The 20,195-nt window shown below is 39.8% G+C and overlaps 1 protein-coding gene across 1 annotated transcript in view; it reads left to right on the forward strand.

Moving 5' to 3' along the window:
* LOC110157487 (netrin receptor UNC5D-like) overlaps positions 1 to 12,999 on the forward strand; it is a 95,486-nt gene extending 82,487 nt beyond the window's left edge. Inside the window, exons 10-18 of the mRNA XM_055153602.1 lie at positions 808 to 957; positions 1,040 to 1,258; positions 2,021 to 2,105; positions 4,455 to 4,623; positions 6,193 to 6,423; positions 7,945 to 8,094; positions 9,748 to 9,915; positions 10,140 to 10,318; positions 11,760 to 12,999. Coding sequence (XP_055009577.1) covers positions 808 to 957; positions 1,040 to 1,258; positions 2,021 to 2,105; positions 4,455 to 4,623; positions 6,193 to 6,423; positions 7,945 to 8,094; positions 9,748 to 9,915; positions 10,140 to 10,318; positions 11,760 to 11,967 — 1,559 coding nt within the window. The 3' untranslated portion in view covers positions 11,968 to 12,999. The remainder of the gene's footprint in view (positions 1 to 807; positions 958 to 1,039; positions 1,259 to 2,020; positions 2,106 to 4,454; positions 4,624 to 6,192; positions 6,424 to 7,944; positions 8,095 to 9,747; positions 9,916 to 10,139; positions 10,319 to 11,759) is intronic.
* The last annotated feature ends 7,196 nt before the right edge of the window (positions 13,000 to 20,195 follow it).

The following is a 20,195-nucleotide window of genomic DNA, read 5'->3' on the forward strand; positions in this document are numbered from 1 at the left end:
CACACACACAGACAAATTACACTGCAGATAAATACTGATGCGGAGCCACATATTAGGACAGTTATCTGTCTGTAAATTGGATTAAATGAACATAATGTAGAGAGTCTAAGCTTTATAACGAGGTATAACATGCCCACGTGAAATATCGGCCCATATCAGCAAGCATATCGGCCGATATCTGATATGTCGCCAGGTGCCCATATCGGCCAATAATATCAGCCAGCTGATATATCGGTCGGGCTCTACCTAACAGCTAAAGTTAAAACATTAATTTTCAAGTATGCTTTCACAGTTTTAAGTGTCTACAGTTCCCAACATACAAAAAGGTCAGCATTCACAGGTATGTTAGATCCCAGAACAACACATATTTTACTAAGGCTAGCATAATGGGTTACCACAGCAACAGTTCTCAGCAGGGTGTTATAAAGTTCATTTTGATAACACAGCAGGAGCCATCTGAAGCTTTAATCTTGGTCCCTCTTTCCTTATGTACAGGGCCAAAAACAACCAACCTACAGAAAACCACACATGTCCTCATGTCTATGTTGTACTGCACAGTAGACTGGCACTTAAGTATTTTTGTTCTTTTGTAAGAGCTAACCTAATTCCTGACAATCTAAATTGCAATTGACATTTTTACACTTGTTATGAGGCAACATGCTGTTTTATTGAAAATGTTGATGTTTAATGATGACGTATTCACCAGTTTTTTGTGTTAGTCACACTGATTCATATTTAATTTCTTATATAATATTGCTTACATTTTCATCATTTTTCAAAACCTGCTCTCTTTGGATTTTTTTTTAGCAAACGCTCTCCTCATGAACTCGTCTATGCAGGCTGATCTGACAGTGTCGCGCACCTATACCAGCCCCATGTGTTTTCAGGACTCCATTGAGAAGGAGCTGATGGCTGAGCACTTGCTCCTGGATCCTATGCCTGATATTAAGGTCAAAGGTCTGTCCAGTGAAGAGTGATCTTAGAGTATCTTCATTTTCCACTTATTTCTAACTAACTTTTACTAACATGTTATTCTCAGGAGTCACAGAGAGCTCAGAGTACCCCATAATCTCCCATCCTCAGACATTTCCCAGGGGTCTGGCTCCAGACTACAGGGGGGTACCAGTCGGGCCGACCTTAGGCCGGAGAGGAAAGAATCCCTTCAATGCACAAGTTTCACAGTGGACCACTAAACCTGTGCACAGAGCATCTGCAGTGTTCAACCATACAGGAGGAAAGCTGATGGTCCCAAACACAGGTGAGTCCCTGTGGCCTTCTCACTGATATGTATATTCTCCCAGACAATGACAAGTCCTACTCAAATGTTATTAAATGTTAAAGCTATCAGTCCTTGACACTGGAGCAAAGAATGTAGGCTGTTGCATTTTTAAATCTGTTTGACATTGTCATTGTTATCTGTGAAAATGCCTTCAACTGACCCTGCAACATGAACAGGAATATATTATTTACCAAAGAGATGAACTTTGACAGCTGTGGTATTTTCAGTCGAGCAGATGCGACTGAAAGCTCAGTGTAGTGACATTATGCCATGTATCTCTAACATTAAGCCTCACCTACCAACATTTAAAGGCATTACTGATAATCACAGCAGTTTAAAAGTGTGCACTGTTTAATGCAAAGGCTTGAGTGCAATGCCTTCTCATTATTCAGGCACATCTTCTTGGCCTACATTCATCATCCTGTCACCCGAGGAGTTTTATGTACTGCTGCATAGATTGGCAGTAATTGTTTGTCATATGTACAGCATCTTAAGATTGTGTGCACACTGCATAGATTTAAGTCGAAGAATTAGGCCATCTGCGAGAGCAGATGCTTCTGATACACACTGTGCTGCTTGCATTGATTCACAAGGTACAGGGGGATTCTCTACAGTGAAGTTTTTGTGGGGCCAGTAGCTCTGTGACTGTCACCCTGTGAGAGGGGAGCTGACAGCGCAGCAGGTGCTACTGTGTGTTGTATGTGCCACTCACTGTTTTGCATTGCTCGTGTTTCTCTGCAGGCATCAGTCTGCTGGTACCACACGGGGGTATTGCAGAAGACACTACATGGGAAATGTACATGATTATCAACCAGGAGGACAGCAGGTAGGCTGTGACACCTTGTGCTGCTTCATATGTAGCTCCTCTTTAATCTTTTGACTTGTCACACCTCATCATCCTCTACCTTCTCCTCCTCAGTGTTATCAACATGTGTTGGCATCAAAAGTAATTATACATAGTCTTCAAATTCGTATATTGTTACATCATGTCCAAAAAGGTTCTATCCTACTTAGGGAAATCCACAATAATTTCAGCAGTGTATTATTTGTTGACTTCAGTTAATGTTAAAAATATATTTAATTCAGCTTGGGGTTTTTTTTTCAGAACTGAAGTCTGACGTGATACTTCGTGTAACTTCCCTTACTAGTCCTGCAGATGACTTTTTCAGTTATATTTATGGTGTAAAAATACACATTTCTAAATGTCTGTAAATGAAATAATACCCAGATCTTAGTTGTGTACCCAGACTTTCACTGGAAGTCTTTTCTTGAGTTTGGATTAACACAACAGTGGAGTGACATTTAGCAGCACATGAAACACATCTGTCCTTCTCCTCTTCTCTCAGTCTGTTAATAGCTCAGGGTCGTGTGGGCACAGATACAGATCAGGGGTCAGTTGAAGGTTGTGGCTCAAAGCTCAGTTGCACACTTTTCGGCCCACAGCCTCCCCAGCTGAGCCAGGCCTGCGCCCTCCAGGCTGCTGCTCTGCTCTGATAAGCCTGGTTCTGTTTACCCCTCCGCCTGTCCTTTTCTGAGCTGCAGGAGCTGCGCACCACTGAGCTGTCAGTCAAACCCTATCTTCTGACAAAGGCGGAGTCCAGAGCAGAAATTGGATCCTTTCTCCCCCTTTAAACCCCGGCCATCTACATAAGACTCTGCTTGCCTCAGCAAAGAATAGGGATCGATCAACTCTGGCTTGGTTTCAGGCGTTCACAAGAGCTCCTCCACGTCCACAGGGCTTTAGCCTGTGTAGTGAGAGGCTCAGCTGGTGGCTCTGGGTAGACCAAGGACACAATCAGACAGGCTGCAACAGAATACACAGACATATGAGTCACAGTTCCCCCAGAACCTTATGAAGGCAGTCTTTGCTGGGGAACTGCACGTATTTATAGTCTCAGTCAGATTCTCCTAAAACTGGGTTAGCATTGTGCATTTTTATATTAAATTATGTTGTTTAAGACTCTACAGTATTTCTATAATTTTAGGTATTTCAAAATTTTAGATAAAAATTCATGGTATTCAAATATGATTTCCATATGTTGTGAGATTATCACGTCATTGGCACTTGTAAGAGAAAAAAACACATTCACAAGTTACCTAATAACCCTAAACTGCTCCAATATGAGGCATTATTCTGGAGAGACATTCCTTTGTTCTCATAACCAGAATCAAAGATGCTAAATAACCATCTTTAATCTTTGCTCGCAGGCAATCTGCCCAATTAGCATAGTCTCTGCAGCAGCAGGTAACCTTGTTTTTCTCTGGGCTCAGGGCTGATTTGCACAAAGTGCAGCTGCAGGGTCACACTCTTCTCTGACTGTAGGATTTATTTTTAGACACTGGATTGTAAAGCTTTTATCTTTTTCTTGATTTGAAACAACTGAGCTGAACTACGTCTTTTCACATATGATTCTCAACACAATGTAATCACTACATTAAGAAATGTGATACTCACACAGCTGTTTTGAAAGTCATTCAGTTGCAATATGTAAAGATGTTATTATGCTACAAATGTCATTTTTCCATCTTTGGTCATTGTTCAAAGTTATGAATTATAATATATTGTATTTACAGCAGTATCATAAGTGCATGTGTTTGTATATATGTTCTCCACTGGCTCTGCTATGCACTAATATTAATGATGTGGAGAAAATGTCCCCACTGCTCCAGCGACAGCAGCATGTCCTCAGTGCTGAGGTGTCCGGCCGGGCCAGCTGCATGACTGATGCTGGGCCCATCGATTGCTCTGTGTCTTTAGGGCTTCCAGCCAAGATTACGCCCCTGGCCAAGAGCAGCTTGGCCTGGCTAATCTGTCACCAGACCGACTGGAGCGGGCTTCATAAGCCCCATCGACCCATAGAGCATACACGCTGTGTGCGAAGGCCTGTCCTCCCCAGACCCACTCTCCATTAGTTTTGGTGCTTTAATCTTCCTCTATCTGAATGTCTGTGTGTCAGCTAGTCTGGGATTGATTCATTAAGGCTTAGTTTATTTTATTTATTAAAGATGGGGTCACATACACTGCCTTCTGCATATGTAAGCGGTGATTTATATTGTTTATCAGCATGAATTATGCAAAGTTGTTTTGCTCTATTAGGAGCAAAAAAACAGTGTCTTTACAAATTATCCCCATCCCTTCAGAGGTTCTATGCCTGATAAATGTGCTATTTTACAGTGCTCTCTCTGATGATGGCACAGAGATTTTCCTCAGTCCAGCAGTCACATACGGCCCCACAGGCTTGGACCTGTCCTGTCCTATAGCCATGACCATAGCTCATTGTGCAGAGACCTCTGCTAACAACTGGAACATACGTCTGAAGAGACATGTGCTGGATAAGTGGGAGGTAAGAATATTTAATACATTTTACAATTTGCTTTAAAATATTTAGTGTATTTAAAGTTCATTTGACAGGTTAAATTACTAATTTCACTACAATATAGTTAACATAAAATAACATTGGTGAAGTTATATAAATATGTACTATCCCACCAAATAGGTATATGTAAGTGAGAGAATGCACTTTTGTTAAAAAAATACAACCTAAATCAAATAAAAACCCAAATATCCAGGATGCTTTCTATGCTGAATACTGACGGAGGCATTTGCAACCAATAGCTATGGCGCGAGTCCAATTAAATTTCTTTTTTACCTTCAAAGCCCAACCAGTTAGTAGTCCTGTTTTGTTATCACCTTTTCATTCAGGCAAACACAGGCCTTATACTCCCTAAGTCTCCCTCTGAGTCATTTATAGTTGTCCTCTCTTTAAACATCAATCCAAACAACCTCTGTTCATTTCTCTGTGGCTTGAAATAAGAGCAATAAGAGCAGACATCTGGTCACCCAATGTGTAAAAAAGCTCATCAGAGGTGTGTAATGGACCAGCCTGCAGCTGTGTGTGCTGAGGCCTGGAGTTTACATGACCTTGTGGAGCTCGGAGTCCCTCAACATACACTTTTTTCCCTCAGAGTGGCATTTACACAGATGTAATTTACCAGCAGATGTGCGGCACAAAGGGAGCCATCACTATATGCCACAGAAAGACAAGAATAGGGCAGAGACACATAGACGAGGGATGAGGCAGCCAGATGGATTCTGGAAAAAGAGCAAAAGATGTTCTCTAAGTAAATGCAACACTCTGACCCTTCTCTGTCACTGTGAGATAATGAGCCCTTTATCTCAGGCAGGATGCTTACTCAAACTGCTCATGTCGTGAATTAGTGACATAAAAAAGAGATGGAAGTCTATGTCCTGCACTTTCATTCCTTTTGCCCCGACTGCCTCTCAGTGCCATTCCCATTACTGTGTGCACTTTGTAGCCTTACAGTTTGACTCCATCATCTCTTTCTGTCTATCTGTCATGGAGATGTCTCACGTCACCAAGGCTAATGAGGCAGATTTGGATGGCTGTGAGGAACTAAATTACCCCAAGTCTTTTATGACTTACAAAGATGGACTATGCAGTGCTGGGTGGGGTTTTTCTATGCAAAGTTTGCTTTTTCCCCCTGTGGCTTGGAGGGATTCATCCCGTGTCTGGCACTCTGGTTTCCCTATCAGCGTAAAACTTGCACATGCAAGTCTTCTTGATCAAGCCAAACTTAAGAGACTGGTATCCAGGGTGCTCCACTGCAACTGCTCCTGACAGATTACCTCATTGAAGGATGGGTCAACTGCAGAGGATGAATTTCCCCATGAGGGCCAATCAAGTTTACCTAAACTTTAACTTAACCTGTCTTTGCTTTCTCATCCCTCCTATCAAATAGACCATTTTGATTTAATATTTAATGAAAAGTTTTGAATGTGAATCTATGTTGAAACTTTAAGCAACCTCAGCCAATACAAATGTACTTTTCTCCATGTAAATGCAGGCATCTGTGATACATGTTGCAAAAGGTCACTGCTCTGTTCTTTACAGGAAGTGATGTCTGTGGAAGAGGAGAGCACTAGCTGCTACTGTCTGCTGGAGGCTCATAGGTGCCATGTGCTTCTACAGCAGCCAGGCCGATATGCTCTGGTGGGGGAGTCACTGAACCAGGATGCAGCAAAGAGGTTGCAGCTGGCTGTGTTTGGAAGCCCTGACCCCAGCAGTGCTCTAGGCTTCACCCTCAGGGTCTACTGCGTGGATGACACACCGCATGCCTTTCAGGTAGCACTAGTGAACAATTAAAGAACACATACAGTATTATGCTCAATTTACTTTTTTGAGTTTTTAATCATGTTACAATATTGTACCCTCATTAAAACATACCTGGAGTTGTATGTTACTTTGTTCATGCTGGTTTCCGTAATCCTCTGTAAAAAAGGCTTCTGAAGCACTGAAGCTGTAAAATCATGTCTGTATTGTTAATTAGCCATTATTTTAAGTTCTAAATCATGGAAGCCAAAGCAAAGGTACTTAAGGGCATGCTTAAAGGCCAATAACAATACAAGTGATGCAAATGTTTAATTTGGATTATAGTTAAAGTTTGGTTTAAGTCTCTAGACACTAACTAGTCATCGTCTTTGATCTTAAGATCCCCAGCTGCTGAAACAATATCCCCAAAAGAAGATTAAATTCCAGCCAAATTCCAGGGGGGCAGTTTACTCTTTCTCGTCCCATTCCTTTCTCAATTCCAAGCCCAGGTAAATAAAGGTTAAGGTGTAAAACAGTTAGCAGTCAACTGTGATGTGAACTGGAGCTTAAAAAGTAAATAAGAAAACTATGAAAGAGGAAATCAAACAAATCAAATACCAAATTATCACTGGCTAATTATTCACAGAGAAGTGAATTAGTTGGCAGGAGCTGCAGTTTGTGCCTTGAAGAGTTTCTGTGTGGTGTTCGTGCTCCACTGAAGATCTGCCTGCTCACTAACATGGCCAGTGGGAGATGCCTGATGACTAGGAGACAAAGAGCAGCTTTTAATTACAAAGACAACAGATGCTCCAAGGTTGCTTCTTTGCCCTTTCTTTGTGTAATTTAATTTGCTCTCTGTTAATTAAATGACTTTCTACATTGCCTTTCACACACTGACTATTTGGACTCTTTAAAATAAGCCACTTTCTCAGTTGCGACAGAGATCAAATCAGGGTGTCTGTGTGGATGATGATGCTACTCTTTCTGCTGTATGAAGATGCTATTAAAAGAGGAAATTACCTCATTTTATCATCAAGGGGAATGTTTCCAAAACAGTTTTTGCGTTTGTAATATCCCAATTACCTCCACATACTTAAGTTCTGAATGAGGACAGTCCTGTGCACCTCTGCTGCTTCAGTACGCCTGCTCACTTATTGTTGCACTTGGGAGGTCGAATCACATGTGAAAAATTGGATGTGGGCGCTCTGAGAGTCAATTCACTTCTCTTCTCCATCAGTCAGACATTGTTGTTTTTTTTATCCCTTTTGTTTGTGCTTCATACAACAATTAATTTCCCCAGTGAGTTTGGAGCTAGAATCGATCAGCCTGTAGACAGCTGAATACTTTACATTTCCCATTCTGTTCACTGTGCCACCGGGTGTAAGCTTCGTTGGCATGAGGCACACATCTATTCGTCCTGCTTTGGCACAGTCACTTTTCCTATTCCTTAATTAACCTGTGTATCTTGTATGTAAATTTAGCATGATAATATGCTTCTAATGTATTCCTTTGAACCAGTCTTTCAAAAACTGTTAAAATCCTTCTCCCTACCAGGAGTTGGGAGTGGCGGAGCGGAGCCAAGGGGGGCGTCTGCTGGAAGAGCCCAAAATTATGGTGTTCAGGGGGAACAGGAACAGTCTCCAGGTGTCCATCCAGGATGTCCCACAGCTGCTCTGGACCATCAAGCCTTTCACCACCTGCCAGGTACAGTACAAACCACCTCAGCATTTGAGCTTGGGTGGCCCAGTCTGACACTAATGGTAATCCAAGTGACTCTGAACTTTGCTGGGTCCAGACCTCGGAAGAAAGTGTGCACCTTCATCTTCTGTGCCTCTTCTGATCCTCTATTAGAGCTCTCCCCTGTATGTGATGTCTTATGAGGCTGCATCAAAGCTAAAGGACAGTGGCAAGGACACAGCAGGGGATCACTAAGGCTATAGCTATCTTATCTATCCGCACAACCTTACTAAATTAATTATGACTGCCAGGCGTTCACATTTACACACATTGGGGTTCAGAGCTCTCTACCTAGGGGTCTACATGTGGCTTGTTCAGCTCTGCCCTGTGATGTTTATCCCAGCAGTGACATCCTATTAGCAGAATTAGAGTAGCCTACAGCGCCTGCAGAATATCAACAAGGTGCTTTTCATACAGGAAGACAGAGTTGTTGTATAGAGACATGGACCTTCGATTTCACACCAAAAGGAGCCTGTCTAACTCAGCAATCTTTCTATTTGGTGTATTCAAAAATGAGCATGACTCACCCCATAACACTTTTGACCTATTCTCTAGTGTGCACTGTCTGGGTCACACTATGGTCAATATCAAAATGGGATGTTTAGATGCCTTTTGCTGTTCAATTCAGACACTCTTTTAAAGCTTTCAAGGGAAATGTCGCACTAGTTTGGGCAAATTAAACCATTTCGTCTTGCTTTTATAATCACATTACATTTTCTCGTTTAAGGCAATTTCAGAATATCTGAATTTTCCCTAGTCATTCAAATACACTGTAAGCTCTTTTGTTGCCAGATTGTTGTAAATAGATTCTATGGTTTAGATAAATGAAACATTATCTCGCTTTTGGCACTGTTAGCCCAGAAAAGCAATGCTGACCTATTTGTAGAACAGTAATGACACAGCATCAGCTCAATTGACTTTACATGCGGGCTTTTATTTCAGCATCTATAGTTAATTCAACACATGCAATGTATTAAAAAAATCCAAGAACAATCTTTGGGGTTGCAAATGAGTTTAACAGAAGAAGAAAAGTGAGTTATAACTTCTCTCAGGTTATTAACACAGATTGTCTTTTAATCACAGTACCCTTTATTCCATTGGATGTCTACAAAAGAACATATTGTGCTCAGTTTTGTATTTAAAGCAGAAAAAAATTGACACTTTTTTGTAGTAATGATCAGGTCACAATTGTGATTAGTCAAAAAAATAGGTCAAGACATCCTTAAAACTTCAACTTGAACACACAGTTTGTTTGCAAGAAGGATTACACTGAATAGCTTGGGGCACCACTGATTCAAAGTTGAAAGGATTTAAAAAGCCACCACAGCCATATTTGACAGTTTGAGTCTTGCCATGATCAAACATCATCACGTTACAGAATTTGACTCCACAAATGTCTATATAAACCTCTCCAATTCCCTCTATTTTTATTAGACTTTTGCCTTGTAGTTCTGGAATATAATGGGAATTGATGGATTAATGGCTTTATTAGGTAACACCATTGATTGGCTAAAAACCTCGTTGGCATTAATCAAGAAAAAGTGGGCACTGATGTGAAATCTAAATTACAGATGTCTTTAATGTAATGATTCTCTGTCTGGTTCTTTATCCACAACCCAGGAGTTCAGCTTTTCTCAGGTGTGGACTGCTCACCAGCGCCCCCTGCAGTGTGCCTTCTCTCTGGAGCGTTACAGCCACCACTCTTCGACTCATCTCTCCTGCAAGATCAGCGTCAGACAGGTCAAAGGTGACGAGCAGCTCCTCCAGATCTACACGTCTGTGCTGGAGGTGAGTGGGCAGTGGAGAGCTTGTTAATGGCTTATTTTATTACACACAACAGCTCTTGATTTGCTAAAGGTCTGTTTAATGAGCCACTCAGGGAGGCTTTGCACATATTGTGAAACCATTTTGATACTATCTTGTCCTTGTCTTTGCGTTGAGCACATTTCAACCCTGCAGTGTTTGCAGAGATTGCCCTTAAGCACTTGTTATGTCTGTCTTTTTTCTACCAGAATGAAAAGGGAGTGGTACCTTTTTGCAGCCAGGCGGACTGCAGCGTCACCTCTCAGACAGGGTCAAGGGCCTTCAAAATCCCTCCGTCCATTCGTCAGCGGATTAGTGCCACTTTTGACTCAGCTAATGCCAAGGGGAAGGACTGGCAGCTGTTGGCTCAAAAACTCCAAATAAGCAGGTAAAACTATATATATTTTGCTCTTAGACCAGATTATAAAGTTAGCTACAGCCAAGTTGCTTGTAAATTTGTATACAGTAGTACAATACACATACGTTAAAGTTCAGATTATACCACATAGCACTAGAAATCTGTTCAGAAGGTTTGCCCATGATTTGTGCTACATTACAGGCTGACACAGGATAGAGATGCAACCCTTGATAAAAGGGGGGAGTTAATGGGAAGTTAATGAATTTGTTGTCTTAGATAAAATAATAATCTTTTATTTTTGATGCAACACTGTAAATGTTATTTTTGTGTCAAGCTCGAACTCTTACTTTTATAATACTATTTTAATCTTAAGTTTAAGCAGCGTGTCTGACCTAATCTTCCATCCTCAACCAACCAGCCCTCAGTAAAGCAGCACTCGGCTGATTTCATTATAGATCTGAAAACACATGCACACAGAAGAAATGTGCAAAACAGAGAAAAAGAAGGTGTTGAGGCCAACTTTGACAAAGTCAGACAAACTATACATGTTTGACAGAAATCTGAGGGATGGTCCAACAGCCAGTGGCAAGACAATGTGTTCATGTTATAGTGTTCCTCATTAGCAGTGTTTCTGCATGAGCTCCATTCTCTGGCTCGCTGCAGAACTCAGCAGGTGTCAAGCAGGTCTTCTTCTGCGTGGGTTGAGGAGACCTGTTCTTGTTTGGTAATGGTGATATCTATTTGTGCTTCTAAAATGCAGTCAATAATCAAGCGCTTAAAGCCATGAAGAGTATTAGATCAGGGCAGTCAGCTCCGAGAAGCACTTGAGAAGAGATAAAGATAGTGGGAAATTGCCTTAAGTTGAAACTACATATTCTCAGTAACTGGTGAGATAAACATGAACCAGCACAGCAAGTAGATTATTAAAGAATTCAGTGCTGACAACAGACCTCTGCGCCTTGGGGTTGGGAAAAGATGTCTGAGGTTCCAGTAGTTAAACACACCAGTAAGCATGTAATATGCATGTCTCTGTTTAGTTAAGCAGATTGATCAAAAGTATTCAACTGAATTAGTAAGAAAGTCTACAACAAAGAAGGATTTAAGATATAGGGAAATGCATTAAGAGCTCAGGACATTATTCTGATAAAACAGTGCACTCTGTTGGATGAAAGTGTAAATAACACAGTTTTCACGATTGGTATAGTGAGTAATTGATTATAGAATACACCTAATCACTCATCATTGTATTATTTATTGGCAAGCATATCTATATTAAGAAATTATGTACGTACATCAATAACAGGTTACAAATTATTTCTATCTATTACCCTAATTGCCCTAACATTACATTTTGGTGTGACTCTACAGTACACACCTAGGGTGACTTTGCACACTGTGTTAAAGGATTAATCATCTTATTGCATTTGTGAACAGCATACTGAGTGAGACTTTTTTTAAACTCTGTCCATAGAAACCTGTGCTACTTTGCCTGTCAGGAGAGCCCATCATCAGCCATCCTGAGCCTGTGGGAAGCACAGCACCAGGACTCAGCAGACCTGGACTCTCTGGCGTGTGCTCTAGAGGAGATCAGCAGAGTGCAGGCGTGCAGGACGAACTCACTAGGCCACAGCGAGGAGGAGCGCGGCTCACGGGACTCAGACCTCAATCATCTGGGATAATATTTACACTTACACTGCTCTGTGAGTTTTTGTCAAGAAACAGAAGACAGACAACACTAAGTGTTGAACTGTTAATACCTGGGCTCTTCTGACAAACCAAATAGTAAACTGCACTGGAGTTTTTGTGAAAAGCTATCTCTTACTTTGCATAAAAAAGCTAAAATGAAGAATTTCTGAGGTTATGCATCTGTGTCAATCTGACACAAGATCATTTTTGGGATGGTGTATTCAAGGATTATGGATATGTGTGTTGGACTTGCCACATATCATATGATGGAGTATGTTTTTGACAGACTGCCAATCAATCATGCCATAGCGGTGATCTCCCTCCAGGATCGGATTCTTGGGCACCTGCCCTTCCACAGTCCTCTCTGCTGTCAAAACATTCACTCATGTCATTCAGTTGGCCTTTTTCTGCTCCTCTGCACACTGGCTAAGATTACTGTTGGTGGAAAACATATTGGATAGAGGCTGCCAAACTGCTCGGAAATATCAGGCACTTGCCTTACGGCAAAGACATAGTGACATTCATCACATTTTTTGAAGTAATAATTTGATGCAAAAACCAAGACATAATAACACGTTGGGGGTGTTGAATTTAAACCAAGGAATCATACAACCACTGTATTCCACTGGTTTATTTTTTACTCTGTGAGTTGATTTAAAAACAGAAATACATTGGACACAGTCACTCAGACAGTCATTATTCATTTCTAGAAGGGTTGGCATATGCTTGAACAGAAAAGTTAGGATTTGGTTATCCATCTAATGAGTTGTTCCACCTGTCCCTTAAGCTAATAAAATGACTTTGTGTTAAACTCTGCGTGGTTCCCTTTTTAACTACTTCACACATTTATCATCAAAGTCACAAGCCCCCAACAATGTCTCATTTGTTAAGGTGAAATATCTTTGTTATGACTAAGACTGTTTCTCGACTGTGATGCTGATTTAACATTGTGGAACAAAGAGTGGGCAAAAGTGCCTCCTTTGATTACTAATTAAAGTGATGCAGGTTGATTAATTCTTTTATAAAGCCTAAACTATAGTCTCCTTTGGATGCAAGTAAGAATATCTGAATGTGTGTGATGCTTTAAAGCTGCTGTGTTCCTTATTTGAATAAAATGAGGTTTGATTTATACAATTTAAAGTGCATATGACTATTCTGATTATTACAAGGTTTGGTGAGCCTACTACTTGTTGTAAATATTTATCAGTTTTACATCAGTCAAGTGGGAAAAAAGAAGTAATAGAATACCTATGTCATCAGCACAGAGAATTCCATCCACCTTAGAACAATTTGCTCACAAGGAACACATTTTCAAGTTTTAATTTAATAAAATTAAGGTGTTATCATATGCCATGCTAGGTAACTGTCATATCTGCTATGTGGCATGTTTCTTTTGCAAAATCTTGAATATAATGATAACTATGTTTTAGTTGGTAGTCTAACCTATCATATGTATTTTAAATACCAACTTCTGAATTGTAACAATGTTACATTTCTTTACTGAAACTGTTAATGAGATTAAGAGTTACTGCAGAAACAAGGGCAAGATAAGATCTGTCATTCGAGTGCGTGTGTGTCAAAGTGACTTGTGGATATGTCCTTCAAATCTCCCGCTATTCTCCTATAGAGGCTACTCCAAGGCTGTTTGGGGGAGTTCTAGTTTTGTTTTAATTCTCAGGCAGTTTAAGTTACTATGGAAAATATTACTTTTTAGACCATGGACCATTCTTTTATTTTAAAGCTGTTCACCATTATTGCCAATTTATAGCCTGTGGGCTGAAATGAAAATGCCCTTGCTTGTGACATTTTTTTTTTATTATTTATGGATTTGTTTAATTAAATAATTTCTGGATGTTTAATTATTTTGGCAATGAAACTGATCTTGCAAGAACAACTCATTTCACATAGACTGTATTGATCTATTTTATTAATGACTTAATAGTTTATTTTGTTGTTATTCTGAACTTTAATGATAGCATTGTTTAACCACCAGAGGGGGCTATTTTTCTTTCCTTGATAGAAAGATAGATGTTTGTACTGTGTTGTGCACCTTGTGTTCTGTTCACACTTGTGGCTCTGCAGATTTTTCCATGACATGTGAAAGGCTTCCTTATACTTCTTCTGTGTGTGTACACACGCACACACAGACACACACGTGTGCGGAACACATTCTTCTTTATTGTTCCTGTCACAATTACTTTATCCCTGTTCTTCATGTATTTGTGGGTGCACACTGTGTGTCCTCTCATTGCTTAAAGTAATGTTTTTCAGCTATGCAAAATGTGTCCCAGCCGGATGTCATCTGTCCCACTCTGCCAAACAGGCAGCAGCAGCTTTTCCCAGCATGCTCTATGCCTCCCTCTTCCCCTCCAGACAGCACGCACGCACGCGCACACACACACACACACACACACACACACACACACACACACACACACACACACACACACACACACACACACACACACACACACACACACTTGCGTGCAAAACCATGCACATGCACACACGCATAAACAGAGCCCTCTAACCCTGCCCACTGGACAACTGCTCTGACTCATAGCAGATTAAAGATGACTCTCTTCTCTCACTTTCTTTTTTTTAACCCCCCCTCCATCCTACCCCCTAACCCCCACCCCCCCACCCCCCACCCTCTCTCTCTCCACATCTTTTCTTTCCATGGCGGATGAAAGGCCTCCCAGACACCCACTCCATGCACATACCATTCAGGCCAGGACACACAGGAAGTCTATGTGCTGTGCAAAGGGGAGAGGGCAGGGAGGGGGAAGTAGAGGGGGGTATAGAGGGAGGGGAGGAGGGGGGCAAATGCAAGTCATGTGAAGCTCATGAGAACTAACCTACAAAAGCTAGAATCTTGTTTTTCTTTTTCCGGCCTGTTACTGTTGTCTGTTTGCTCCTCCTTCCAATCACAGACACATTCTTAATCTTATCTCTTCTTTTCCTGTTTCCATGGAGACTAGAGGCTTTTATTTTGGAGGCAATTTTTTTGGCATGAGATGGGGCAAAGAACAAAATAGTCCTCTGTACTGTGTGATAGTGATATAGACAAAATCTCAATTATGTCAATACCAACTTGAGGCAAACAAACATATTGCTGTATTCATTATCATAAACTGATTATTTCAACTTTAGGGTGGTTGATATGGCATTTGCTGAATTCCAGCAAAACTTTTGCCATTTGTTAGTTGATTTCACTTCAGACTTTCTGCAAGAGGCGCCATGCCATTTAGCTGAGATTAGCTTGAGCCCAAATTTGCCATGGAACTGTGAATAATTGCATCACGTGGAAAGGGTACTGGTGCATTTGTGACTGTGGCAGATCCAGTGAGTGGGTGGCTGCAGCCTCAGCTAGCACACAGCGGCGTCACGTCGCATGCTTTGAATTACTGTACATTTGTGGCTGGTGGAGCGTCTGCTGCCAACTGTCTCTGTGTGGATCAGACAGCTAGCATCAGCACTGTGGGCTCTGCCATGAGACTGGCTCTAATTCCCTGTTTTTTCCAACTCTTGGCCGCTCTCTCCACACTCGCTCTGTCTGCTGCTTTTAATGCACAAATACTCCATTTATCTTCCTCACTCATTTCTTCTTATCCTTATGATTTTGCCCAAACTCACATAGAAGAATCTCACACACTGACACCCACTTACATTCCTCTATCAGGTTCACACACTGATTTCTGAGAAGGCTACTGACAACACATAACAAATACATCACATTTACCCAAACAACTCAGAAAAAAAGACTTACAGTTCACACAAGAAAATAGATGCTGTTAGAATTCTATCTTATGATTTCATTTGTATTTTATTTTAATAATTAAGAGAGTTAAGTGAAATGGAGGAGCTACTCCACTTCTTCAGATTCCAAGTCAGATCACTTGTGCAAATAAATGGGACACTGTATAGGCTTGGGTTTACGTGTTAAAGTTGGTTTATAAATAAGTTTCAGTAGTTGCTGCAAGAAAATGTGTGACATTGTGCGACTTGTCAGCTTCATTCATGTTGCAAACTTTACTAGAGCTTATGAATGCCAGTCAAATCTTCTTCTTGTTTGCCTTTCGCCATCACTTCAGTGTTATCTGCACAGTACACAGTCCGACAGCCTAATCTCCTCTGCTGAGTGAAGCCTGTCTTTTAAAGTGCCCCCTGAAACACACAGGCTCAGGTGATGAATCAGACCTCATTACAGCAGCACAGGGCTCTGCCCAGGTGCCAGGGGAAAGTACTGCACATGCCATCACAGAGAGTGCAACAAAGAGCAGCATTCCTCTCTCTATTGTAATCCTGCGTGTTAATGTACAGCCCACTTCAACCAGACAGCACCAGTCAACAGCCGATCTCTCAGCAAACTGCAGGTTAACCTCTTTTTCACAGGGCACAGGCAAACAGGGATGGGGCTTTGATTGTGACCCTTCACCTGTGTATGTGTGTGAGGTTGGTATTTATCACAGCGTGGGGACTAAAATCTGTTTATGTACTCACATTATGGAAATCTGTCTACTTTATGGGGACAAGAATCAGTTCCCTGTGATGTAAATCCTTTAATATTAGATCAACAACATGATTTAAAGTTTTGGGTTCAGCTAGGTTATGGCTATTTAATTACAGGTTAGGTATAAGTAGCTAGGTTAAGGTTATGATTAGTATCCAGGAGATGAAAAGGGGTGCATTTAAACTTGCACATACACTATACATGAAAATCGGGACTATACTAACACTAAACCTTGAACTAAACCTAGACTAGACCAGAAATAAACCAGAATTAAAACAGCATCAAGTCTATATGAGGATAAACCAAGTCTATATGAGGACAAACCAATTCAATATGAGGACTAAACCAAGACCAAACCAGGACAAATGTTAACATGTCTCCAAAAAGCATGGAAACCCAACATGTGTGTGTGGGGTGGGAGGGGGTATCTTTGTTTAGTAGAGGAAGTCGCAAAGACAATACGACACTTGACAATGTGTTTCCATCTTATTTTTGCCAGGAACTGCAGCATCATTTGTATTGAGCTTTTGTCAAACAATTAGATTTTTCCCATTGGTGTCACTACAACATGAGAACAGTGCACAGATAGGATCTCATCATGTTCTTTACCATTTTCCAAAGTACATACGTAAAAGTGATGTTTAAACATTGACCAATAAAGAATATCGATTGGAAAAACAATAAATAAAACCATACTCAATATAAACATGGAAAATGTACTAGTTTCTTAATTCCTAATGTTCAGGGGTGAGAGCTTTCTTATTTATTTTTAAACTTTTCTTGTGAACCTTGAGAGCAATGACCCTACTTCTGCTGCTGCTGCTGTTGTTTTTCTTATAGCAATCTCATCTTCAGAGGTTCGTGATCCCTACAAACCCATTTACACATTAATCATTAATTTGTGGAAAGAATTTTTTTTTTTTAAATGCTGAATATTTAATAGTAGTTTTAGTTTATATAGTACTTAGTTGCTGTTATATAACAAGCAACAAATCATTTTAACTTTTACTCTACAAATTCTATATTTAATTTCATTTTAAAGATCTTATACTACACCAAACTGATTCTTGTGAGCTTTAAGCCTTGTTAGAATGTTGTTACCTCATCAAAAACATACCTAGAGTTGTGTTTTGGTTCATTCAGAAATGTTTGTCTATATCTCCAAAGCTCAAAATACCTTGTGATGTCATGAAGGAGTAGTTTTCATATTAACAGCCTTTTACCTTTTAATTTTAGTTCAGTATTGATGGACAATTCCAGGGCTGAAATTATCCAAATCAAGACAAAAGACAAAATAGAAGATAACATTATAACATAGATCAGAATATAGCATAATATATATGGGCACTTCAACCTAGGGAATAAAAGTGTGTTTTTTAGTGTTTTATAAATACTACACAATCACGTATGTATCACATCATATATAATCTGTAAAGTAATGATGAGGGATAGCTAATATTACATGGTCAATAGCTGTTAAAAGTAGATTGTATTTCTTCATTATTATTATTATACAGGAATAGCCTACTCTCCTTCAAATTATGTTGGAATGATATTGTAATTGAACCCAGCACAACAGTAGACTGCTAGCTGAGGAATAATGCGCTTATATTCTACCATAAATATGCATTTATAATTCCAAAATCAAATGAAAATGAATTACTTTGAAGTATGCTCCACAAACACAGTCCTGTATTTTCTTATGATGCTGTTGCATTATTCTTAATGTAAAGAACTCCAAACAAAGGAACATCAATTATACTGTATATTTACAAAGATTGCAGTTTGTTCCTATGAGTAACAAGCGAAACAATAGCCAGCAGCGTCACAAGATAAAGTCAGTGGTGGTCACGAAGTTTCTCTTCCTTTTATCTCGCCTGCCTTTCCTGCAACAGGTCGACTCCAGACGTGGCACCAGTTCTGAAGGTTTAATACAAGATCTAGATAATTATAAACATAAGATTGAACATGTGAAATTACATGTGTGTACATTCAAAAAACATTCAAACTTTAAACTTCATAACCATCGTCTGTCAAAAGGGAATTTCAACAACTACAACCACTTAATTCCCAATATTAAATTATATTCTACAACAACAAATATTATCACTTTCTCGTTAAGATCAAGGGTCTTGAGTTGAATTATTCCATCAGTCCACAAAAATACAACTTAGCCTCTACATAATGAGTAGCCAAAACAGATGCAAATTAAGAGTAAACATGTTTCATATCCAAAATGAGTGCAATGCTTTAACCAATCAGAGATGTTTTTTCTTTTTCTTCTTTTATTTTTTTGTAAACTAATCAACCCAACTGCCATAAATACAGACAGTCTCAGGATAAGCCTCCAAATAACTCAATCATACATTTCCTGTTTTTAAGCACGTAGTTGGTGACCTCAGAAGGAGGAGCACAGGATGTCCAAATAGAAGACACAAATTTCCTCGATAGATTTAACTCAAACGACACTTCACTTTGTCAGGAACTTCTGGGATGTATCCAAAATAATGTTGTTTATTTGACACGTGTTAAAGACCGGTCATCGATTCATCTTCCCTTATGTTGACCTTTTCTTCTGTCTTCTTACTTCCTGTCAACCCAAAAACATGTAGCCACAGCACTGATGAGTGAATATTTAACTTTAGAGTCATTTTGTTACAAGAACACTGCAGTAACCCTCTTTTTGTCTAGTTCCTTTAACATCAGCAGCTGTCTAAACTGATGCACATGATGTAACTGATGATGTACATACACATGGAGCATTAAAAAATGCTCTTTTTTAAACAATAGAATGCCATTTTCAACATGTAACACTCACTGTAATGTGCTCTTAGAGGAGTTTCAATAAAGCTCAAAATCATTTTAAAACACAGAATGTCAAATTTTCTTTATACAATTTTATCTTTAGTATGGCTACTTGTTCAAATGACTAGTTTTTGATACTTTTGATAACCAAAACCAGTGACACAGACAGCACTGACTCAAAATGTAACTTTTTGTCTTTCACCGCCTCTTTGTCTGACATGGGGCCAAGTCCAGTCCTGCTTGTTTAGCTCAGCTCCCTGTTTGTTTTTTGATTGTTTGTTTTGTAAATGACCCTGGAATGGAGCCCTGCCTCTGGCCAAACATTTCCCTATATCTCCTCCCCTGCTTGACACAGGATTTGCACAGCCAAGCCATTTCAGATAAGATGTTGTCTTCAGGAACTATTTAAGCAGATGCCTAATTAGAAGTGCAATGTATGTTTAAAAAACAGTATCAGTAATCAAAAGTCTATGGGCCAGTGATTGTACCTTATACTTAGACAAATTTTATTGATCCACAAGGAAAATTGCTTGGACACAGTAGCTCATGCACATTACAATACAAATGTCAGGAATATATGTAGAAGACATGTACAATTATATAAAATATACAAATTATAAAATATATAAGCTATCCCTATACATAATGGTGGGGTTAGAAAAAAGATGTAAAGAAATTGTGATTTTGACAAGATATAGGTTATCTATTACATAAGGGTGAATTGTACAGTGGTGAAGTATGGCAAATGTAGTTCTATATTGTACCTGTATTATTTATTGACCAACACTGTAAAATAAAGTAGGCTAAAAATGATCTCCTGTATGTGTTTGCTTCTCCCTCTGATCATTTTTTCCTGTCTCAAATTATTCACTGCTTGTTCAGGTTTGAGCGCTATTCCTTTGA

The sequence above is a fragment of the Boleophthalmus pectinirostris genome, unplaced genomic scaffold, assembly GCF_026225935.1.
Source record: "Boleophthalmus pectinirostris isolate CB_2022bp ecotype Guang Dong unplaced genomic scaffold, ASM2622593v1 HiC_scaffold_18, whole genome shotgun sequence".
In the NCBI taxonomy this organism is placed as follows: Eukaryota; Metazoa; Chordata; class Actinopteri; order Gobiiformes; family Gobiidae; genus Boleophthalmus; species Boleophthalmus pectinirostris.